The sequence below is a fragment of the Pimephales promelas genome, chromosome 11, assembly GCF_988280905.1.
Source record: "Pimephales promelas chromosome 11, fPimPro1.hap1.1, whole genome shotgun sequence".
In the NCBI taxonomy this organism is placed as follows: Eukaryota; Metazoa; Chordata; class Actinopteri; order Cypriniformes; family Leuciscidae; genus Pimephales; species Pimephales promelas.
Window position 1 is genome coordinate 35,450,894 of NC_142779.1, and position 9,600 is coordinate 35,460,493.

The following is a 9,600-nucleotide window of genomic DNA, read 5'->3' on the forward strand; positions in this document are numbered from 1 at the left end:
GTACAGTGCAATGGCAACATCAGAAAGTAATGCTTGAATAAGTCTCTGCATCATTGCTTGTTAATCAAAGGAGAATGTCTTATATGTTGTAATTACCTCTACATTAAGGGACTAATCGAATCAAACTGGAGAACTGGCCCCACTTGGAAAATATGTTCCCAATAAAAATTATGACTTGATTTTATAGATATGTATTGTTTCCTTTTCTCTGTAAACATTATAAACAATAATTCAACCTCCAAAAAAAATCTCTCTCACTTTCCTGATTTCCACAACCTTTGAACCACCTTTAAATACACATCAATACTTTTTTTTCTTTTCAAAATGCTTCAGTTTTAAACATTGTGATTTGTGAACTTGTGAAATTGTATAGAATTTGTGATTTCTATGTTTTAGGGGTGCAACGATACATGTTTTAGTCTCGGATGGTACAGACATCACGGTTCGGTTCATAGAGTCTTATGATGAACACAGGCAATACACACTCCAGTCCAGAAGGGGGCGCACGCGGTAATGCAACACTGTTTGCTAACCGCCACAGAATGAGAAGAGATGATCTACGCACCAACCCACTGCGTCTCAGTTCGCCTATTTATACTACACCCTATGTACTCTTTTTGTGAAGAAACAGTATATAAGTGTAGCCGAAGAGCAGACCAGCTTTGGGAGTCACTCTCACATCATTAAATGTGATAACCGCGTCTTTAGCGGTTGCTCTCTGTCGCTTAGTACGATTAAACGTACCAAACTCATATTGAACCGCGATCCCAAAACCGAGGTACGTACCGAACCATGTCTAATTACACCCCTGCTATGTTGTGATTTGACATTCACCACTCCCGAGATTTATATAAACTGACAATATTGGCATCTGTAAGAAAAGCTGACCTTTAACAAATATTAATAAAAAATCATTCTCAATTACAACTCATAAGTTCCCCGCTGCTCTCTCTCACGGCTTATATACTAATCGGTGCGGATGAAACAGAGCTGGCCCTCGACTCTCGTGTTTTGCGTGTGGGGATGGTGACAACGCAACATGAGATACCGACCGTAGCCTCGGGCAATTCGTCATCCTCAGTCCAATCGTTAAGATCGGGGTTAAACACCTGAATGCATTTTTTATACTTCTTCTCAATCTCGTTCCATCCACCCAGGAGGTAAATCTTGCTATTCAAGGTGGCAGCACCTGCTGTGCTCACTCCCGTCAGCAAGGGGGCGACGTAGCACCACTGGCCCGAGTGAGGGTTGTAGCACTCAACCGGTAAGACGTCTACCCGTTCACCTCGCGCGCCGAGTTGGCTTCCGCCGATAACGTACGCGCGATCTCCGACGGTCACCGAGCAATGCCATCCCCTCGGGCTGCTCAGGCTATTCTTATCCTGCCAACTATCGGTGGACGGGTCGTAAGAACACACAGCGCGAGAGTAGGCGTTGTTAATGTAACCGCCGCTAACCAAGATCTTGCCGTCAATAACTGTGCTGCCATGGCAACATCTAGGGACTTCCATTGCAGCTTTCATTTGCCATTGGTTCGATGAGGGAACGTAGCACTCGACGGACGCCTGACAGCCCTCAGAGTTGCGTCCCCCTACAGCGAACAGGAGGCCGTTGAAGGTGTTGAGGCTGAAATGAGTGCGCTTCTGAATCATGTTAGCCAGGTGGATCCACGTGTTAAATCGGGGGTCATATCTGAGGAGAGAAATACTCGTAAGTGATGCATGGACATGAGATAAAGCCTTGGACAGGACAATTCTTATTTTTATGGAATATTGCAGTGTTTGTTAGAAAGGATTTATCTGAGCACATCATTATTTTTTAATGTATGTTCCCTCTATGTTGAATCTTCGATCAAAATAACTTCCCCTCTACCTAGCAGCGATATCGATCCTGTCCCAACACTTAATGTGCTTGGCGGTCTTGTGAAAATGATAAAATAACAAATGAGACACCCTACGGTCTTGTGGACTTAACGGACATGCTATTGTAAGTCCACACGACCATAGGGCAGTGATCTCAAACTCAATGGCCACAGCTCTGCACAGTTTAGCTCCAACTCACACCTGGTTGGATGTTTCTAGTAATCCTGAAGACCTTGATTAGCTGGTTCAGGTGTGTTTGATTGGGGTTGGAGCAAAACTGTGCAGAGCTGTGGCCCTCCACGAATTGAGTTTGAGACCATAAATTCAGGTTTCAGAAGGGTGCTCACGAGTGCCTCCTTCACGGTCAATATTCGCCCTTGTTGCGCACTTTTGAAGACTTCTTCCTGACAGTCAAAGCGGAGTTACGTCATGAAAGTGCGGACTCAATTTGGGACAGGACCAAATTGGCATCGTGTCTCTTAAGTGTGGACTCGGAGGAAGATCACAAGAGCGGTTCCATTTGGGACTCACAGTCTTGTGGACTAACAATCCCCTCTGCGTGAGCATTTCTGCTAAGTCCATGAGACTGTAGGGTGTCCCATTTGTCATTTTAGGTTTCAGTAGGGTGCTCACAGAAGACTTCTACCTATCAGCCCCTGTCCCAAATGACACACTTGCGGTCTTGTAGACTTTAACGGACATGCTATTGTAAGTCCACACGACCATAGGGCAGTGATCTTAAACTCAATGGCCACAGCTCTGCACAGTTCAGCTCCAACTCACACCTGGTTGGACGTTTCTAGTAATCCTGAAGACCTTGATTAGCTGGTTCAGGTGTGTTTGATTAGGGTTGGAGCAAAACTGTGCAGAGCTGTGGCCCTCCAGGAATTGAGTTTGAGACCATTGCCCTATGGATGTCTCATTTGTAAATTCAGGTTTCAGAAGGGTGCTCACGAGTGCCTCCTTCGCGGTCAATATTCGCCCTCGTTGCACACTTTTGAAGACTTCTTCCTGACAGTCAAAGCGGAGTTACGTCATGAAAGTGCGGACTCAATTTGGGACAGGACCAAATTGGTATTGTGTCTCTTAAGTGTGGACTCGGAGGAAGATCACAAGAGCGGTTCCATTTGGGACAGGGCCTCACAGTCTTGTGGACTAACAATGCCCTCTGTGTGAGCGTTTCCGCTAAGTCCATGAGACTGTAGGGTGTCCCATTGTCATTTTAGGTTTCAGTAGGGTGCTCAGAGAAGACTTCTACCCATCAGCCCCTGTCCCAAATGGCACACTTGCGGTCTTGTGGACTTACAATAGCTGCCGCATGCGCATGTCCGTAAAGGTCACAAGACGTCTCGTTTTGTCATATCAGGTTTCAGAAGGGACAGCCAAAGTGGCATTACGTAACGAAAGTGCGGACTCATAGAAAGATCTTAAGAGCTTAGGGTACAATTTGGGACGTCTCGTGGACTTCATGATCACATTCACATGGTGGGAATTGTAAGTCCACAAGACCGTAGTGTGTCTCACTTGTCATTTTAGGTTTCAAAAGGGTGCTCGTGAGCACCCTCGATGTGCACTTTCTGAAGACTTCTTCCTGACAGTCAAAGCGGAGTTACGTCATGAAAGTGCGGACTCGTAGGAAGACTGTGAGTGCTTAGGGTGCAATTTGGGACAGGACCAAAGTGGCATTGTGTGACTAAAGTGTGGACTCGGAGGAAGATCACAAGAGCGGTTCCATTTGGGACAGGACCTCACAGTCTTGTGGACTTACAATGCCCTCTGCGTGAGCATTTCTGCTAAATCCATGAGACTGTAGGGTGTCCCATTTGTCATTTTAGGTTTCAGTAGGGTGCTCCCAGAAGACTTCTAGCCATCAGCCCCTGACCCAAATGACACACTTGCAGTTTTGTGGACTTACAATAGCTGCCACATGCGCATGTCCGTTAAGGTAACAAGACGTCTCGTTTTGTCATTTCAGGTTTCAGAAGGGACAGCCAAAGTGGCATTACGTCACGAAAGTGCGGACTCATAGAAATATCTTAAGAGCTTAGGGTACAATTTGGAACGTCTCGTGGACTTCATGATCACATTCACATGGTGGGAATTGTAAGTCCACAGGACCGTAGTGTGTCTCACTTGTCATTTTAGGTTTCAAAAGGGTGCTCTTGAGCACCCTCGATATGCACTTTCTGAAGTCTTCTTCCTGGCTGTCAAAGTGGTGTTATATAATGAAGTGTTAAGCGTGGATTCGTAGGAAGACTGCGAGTGTTTAGCGAGCAAACCACAGCCATCCAATCAAGCCCCGTTTTACATTTGTTCTTGTTTGAGAAGACGTTTCACTCAGATATACGTCACAATAGGGAAGAAAAGACGAGCACAACTTCCATTTCATGCTGACTTTAATGTCTAGAAATGTATTTAGCTCTTAAAAGTGTAACAATTCGACCAAGTTTTTTAAATAAACTTTCCCAGAGATTAAGTTCAGAGTGCGGACATCCACACTTTTTTGTCATGCACCTCAGCTCAATTCTATTTTGTGTCAGTTGACAATAATGCCTTTGTAATAAAAATTTGGGCTGCACGATCAATTGATTTGGATGAATGTCGATTATGAAATCTATTATTTTATATGCGCAGCTTGTCAGTGATGGACGGCTCTGTGATCTGTAGAAAACGCTGCTCACTTCTATGCTCACACAGAATAAGGCAGTCATATGTTTATTAGTCATGTTTAATCAATCAAAGTGTTTCAATCTTCTGTTTATTCGGATACAGAAAGTGTGATGCCCACAGGGTAGAGGTCTTCACGGGTCCACTTGGATCCAAAAGCCCAAGGTCCGACCCGAGACCCGAGCGGGTTCGGGTCCAAAACTCTGACGAGTGTCTCGGACACGGGTCGGGTTCGGTATTAGTGGCCTCGGGTCTTGGGTAACTTAAAATAAATATGCCTTTTCCAAATGGACCCGAGAAGACCTGAATTATTCTAAACTATGTTGAGCATTTAACAAAATTGCAGTATTTAAAACAACTCTATGACACCGTTCTCTGACTTTTTTTAAGTAAGAGAGCGAGACTCGGGTCTAATTTTAGCGGGTTTGTCTGGGGTCGGGTTTTTCTTTAAAAAAAATTATTTATGCACGTCGGGTTCGGGTAAGTAGTGATTCGGGTCGATTCGGGTCGGGTACAGTTTTTTGGACCCGAGAAGACCTCTACCACAGGGAATTCATGGAGTGATGTGTGTTATCGAACTTAAGCGGCAGGGGATATTTGGCGCGTGTGTGTGTGTGAGATGCCCTCTGGAGTTTGGAGGGATATGTGGTGTGTGTGTAGGGCGCGCTCTGGTGTTCAGAGGGATATGTGGTTTGTGTGAGGCGCCCTCTGGTGTTCAGATTGGGCAGCATTTACTTCAGATCAGCCGCTGCACTTTATTTATAAAATTACTATATATTCCACAGCCTTATTATTTCCACCAAATCGTGTGCGGTTTCATTTCGATGAATCGTTCAGCCCTACTAAAAATTATGTAAAATCGTACCTGCAGAAATTGCTGACGGCATGTTTTGCTTGGTTCCTTGCATCGTTCTGGTCTTCTCCACCGGCCACGTAAAGGAACCCATCCAAAACCGCCACGCACTGATTGAAGCTCTTCGCGGGCATCTCCGTAAGCTTGTTCCAGACATTGTCTTCATCTCTGTAGAGAATGTCCTTGCTGAGGGATTTCTCGGTAAGCGCAGGCCGTCCACCCACCGTGAGCAGAACTCGTAGGCCTCCGCGGACCTTGGTTCTTCGGGACTGCAAGATGTTCTGCTGGAATGGCAGCAGGTGGTAATTCATGGCATCCACCAAGAGGCGGTGGCACTCAGAATCTTGCATCATCCTGGGAACGCTTTGCACGTGACTGACAAGGTCCTGAGGTAAGATCGTTCCAAAGCGGATGTTGGACAGGAGATCGGACGAGTACTTCAGCCTCTTCTCATCGAAGTCCAGCCACTTGATCGCGATCTGGAAAGCCGTGAGCTCAGAAGGCAATTGAAGGGAGTCGTCCGTGAGAAATTCGCTGATTTGCTCGTAGGTGAGTTTTAGGAACTGTTCCATTTCGGAGAACTCAATAAAGTTCTCCCGCATGAACTTCTGAGCAGCTTCTTTCGTCTCTTTCAGATTGTAAGTATCGGCGATGTTCACAACATACATGCAGTTTTCCACGCTAGTCTCCCGCATTAAAAAATCGCTGCACATCTTCACCAAAGTATGGATTTGCAACAGCAAGGCTGCTGAGATAGTGCTACCAATTGTGTAAAGCGACAAGGTGAGTTTTCCGGAATAGGCGTATGTGATGACTGTAGCCAGACCAACCGGGGACAATTCACTGAGCTCGATCTTCTTGAGGGATGGATCCTTCCTGAGCATAGCTTGGATGTACTCGCTGCAAGAAGCCATCACAACCTTGTGAACTTCAAAAGACTTGGACTTGGTTGCGACAGTCAGGTCGCAGAGAAAGCTGTCTTGCCTCATGTGGCCAAGACCCTCCAAGAGATTGGGTGCATAGAGGGGGTCGGTGACCTCCGTTGAGATACAACTAAAGCCATTTCCACATTCCAGGAGAGTGTTGAGCCCATTGATTTTGTTGGTGGGACTGTCCTCTACCATAATTGTCATTTCATTGATATCAGCTTTGTTCTTCTTAGCGGTCTTGTTCTTTTTGGGTGCCATGACTGTAGTGATGGGTCACAGCCAAGACCTAATTTTGACAAAAAGAGAGCACATTTTAACCATTTATATAAAGTAGTTTTCCTGTGAAAAGGGATGTTAACCAGTACCCAAGACCAAACGTAATAGCTCAAGAATTGATTTTTGAAAAAGCCCACATTGAGGGGCTGTTTACACGACAACATTTTCAACCAAAAACGTAAAACTTTTTATGCGTTTTGGTCGTTTGTTTACACGGCAAAGGCGTTTTGGGCATGCAAACTTTTGAAAACAGTTTTCAAAGTGCAAGTTTTTGAAAACAGTCTCCATGTAAACACCAAAAAAAAAACTCAATCTCTGAAGACGATGATGTCATGCACATGCGTATCACGTGTTCAGTCTACAGTGTTTCATCGCCATCTCCTGGCCTGGCAGCAGAATACAACGCTTTTTCGCAGAGCCGTGTGAACGGGGATCGTTTTGACGATGGTGTCGTCTGTGTGCTGAAAACTTACAAGGAAAATCTTCTCCATTTTAAGCGTATAAACTTATGCTTAATCAAGTCGTGTAAACGTACCCGGCCTTAATTTGGATCAGAATGATTTATAGATTTGGAAATCCCATGTTTTGCTATCCAGGATCAGGTAACCAATCTTACTTTTTTTAAAACAACATTGGATTGGATCAGCCTGATCCAGATACACACTTTTTCAGATTACCAGTGCTCCACGTGGGGTCACATTTCACAATGTAGGACCACAATGTAAAGAACCACAGCTAGAATAGCCCACATGGGGTCACTTAATGGCTTTATTTGAAGACAAAGAAAACCACATGAACAAACAAACATCTCCTTCCATTTTTTATTCCCTTTAAACAATCAGAGCCTATACGGACGCACTAAAGACACATTGTGATGGAAAAAAAAATATAAGATGGGAGAAAAAATTATAAATTCCACAGTTTTTGAGCTTCCGAGAAAGTTTTTGGGGGAGCACAACACATTTGCGAGAGAATGCAAAAGCATTGGAATTAATTTTTATGCCCATTTTACAATTTATCAGCAATAAAAAAAAACAACTTCTCAACATTCTCATACTGAATCATTCGGACACTTTTCTCATGTTCACCCAAAAATGAAACCAATCAAGTTGAAAGTCCCAATTGACTTCCATTGTATTTTATTCCCCTTATTTTGGAAGTCAATGGGGTCCAATACCTGTTTGGTTGCACATATTCCTTTAAATATCTTCTTTTATGTTCACCAGAAGAAAATACAGCTTTGGAACAACATAAGGGTGAGTAAATGATGACAGCTTTTGAACAATCCCTTTTACAATTAGAGTCACTCTAACAAGAAGCAAAAAACAAACAAACAAACAAACAAACAGAAAAGTAGGTAAACCAAAAGTCATCTAAGAAGTGTAAAGCTCTATACTAATGAACTCTTAAGAGTTGTTATCGCGCATATCACCTCGGCATTGCTCTCTTTGCATCTGTCACAAGTTATCACAACTATGTCCAAGAATAGAAAGGCTGTGGAAATCGCTGTTCCTTTTATAGACTCGAAGTCACTGGAACCCATGTGTCCTTTCAGCTCCAATATCTTTCTTTTCATTTTTATCGCTGTAAAAGTTAAATAATTTATACGAGTAGGATCAATAAGTGCTGTCTTTGTAGCCTAGGCTATTAGGTTAGCACAAACGTGTATAGGTGTGTGTGTGTTACTTTAATTACTTTAAATAACCCAGAACACTCTGATCTGAATCCTATAACGCAACTCACAGGAACCATCAACACAAGAACCCCACAAAGCCGAGCTTGTGAAGAAGATACTCTTTGTTAATACCATGTTGCCTCAAAGATCCACCCAAAACGTTTAGTATAAAGACAATAATTAACTTACCGATGTCGAGATGAAGTAGGTGCAGGAGAAGGACAGACGTGCACCCCTAAGTTGGTGTGTAGGAGAGAGAGAGAGATAGAGAGAGAGGTGTCCAGTCAGGAAAACACAGTAACTCCTCCTCCGTTATTTCTCCGTTATTTCAGCAACAGGACAGGTCAGAATTACACAAACATAAAGGCGTGAAGAGCGTTTGGTGGACTCGGGTTCTGTCAGGCTGGTTATACAAGAAGGATAAACATTAGAAAAAGCAAGACGTGTGTGTTTGCGGATGAACGGAACAGAACAGGCGCCTCCAGAATCGATCGTCGAGTCTGTCAGCAATCTTTACATCTTGTCATGGTCACATAAAAATGGTTTATTCAGCTAATACCCTATATTTCTGTTTATTTTAATGTCTACAGTCTCAGATCAACTCCAGCAGTATCATCATCAGCAGCAGCAGCAGTAACAACATCAACAGCAAAGGCTAAGTAAGAATTTACCAGAACAGGCATCACATTAATGTTAAAAATCTTGTAAAGTATTAATTGCGGTTTCTGTTTGCTTTGTTTTTATTTTCATTGTATAAAATGTAACTCTTGTATTTTTGTAAATCAGTTTTTCCATTAAAATAGCCACAGATGCTGATATGCCATTAAATAAAACACTCTACTGCACGAAACATGGGCCAGGTTGATTTTGTCCTATACAGTTCACTATTACAGCGGTTCTTTATTATTCTGTATAACAGAGAAGAAATAGCCATCAGGTTGGGACAACTTAAGATGCTTCAGTTTCTAATCCCAGATATAGAACACATCAATTATTATTATTTTTTTTTATTTTAAACTTTAAATTTGTCTTTTCTGTTCTGGTTCTTTTTCAAAACTGCATCAATGCATTTGCTGCTGTATCAATGCAGAATCATCTGTATTGATATATTACTGTATTGATATTTTGAGCACAGCCCTATAAAGCCTTGTTTCCATGTGCCCCATTTTATACTTTGAGCACCTGCCCCTACAGAGGTCTCTGCACGGTCTCGACCTTTTCTGCAGAAGGTTAATTTACTTTTTAACTTGACACACCAAAACTAATATGAACGCAGTAAAACATAAAACAACAACAACATATTTCAGTATCGAATAGTAGCTATAGGCTACTTCTTTG

At 43.1% G+C, this 9,600-nt stretch overlaps 1 protein-coding gene across 1 annotated transcript; it reads right to left on the minus strand.

Moving 5' to 3' along the window:
• Positions 1-812: 812 nt before the first annotated feature.
• klhl31 (kelch-like family member 31) lies at positions 813-8,538 on the minus strand. Its single transcript, XM_039690644.2, has 3 exons — positions 8,452-8,538; positions 5,395-6,597; positions 813-1,692 (listed from the first exon to the last, which is right to left on the minus strand). The coding sequence occupies exons 2-3, from the start codon at positions 6,567-6,569 to the stop codon at positions 960-962; spliced, it is 1,908 nt and encodes a 635-aa protein (XP_039546578.2). The 5' UTR covers positions 6,570-6,597; positions 8,452-8,538; the 3' UTR covers positions 813-959.
• Positions 8,539-9,600: the final 1,062 nt, after the last annotated feature.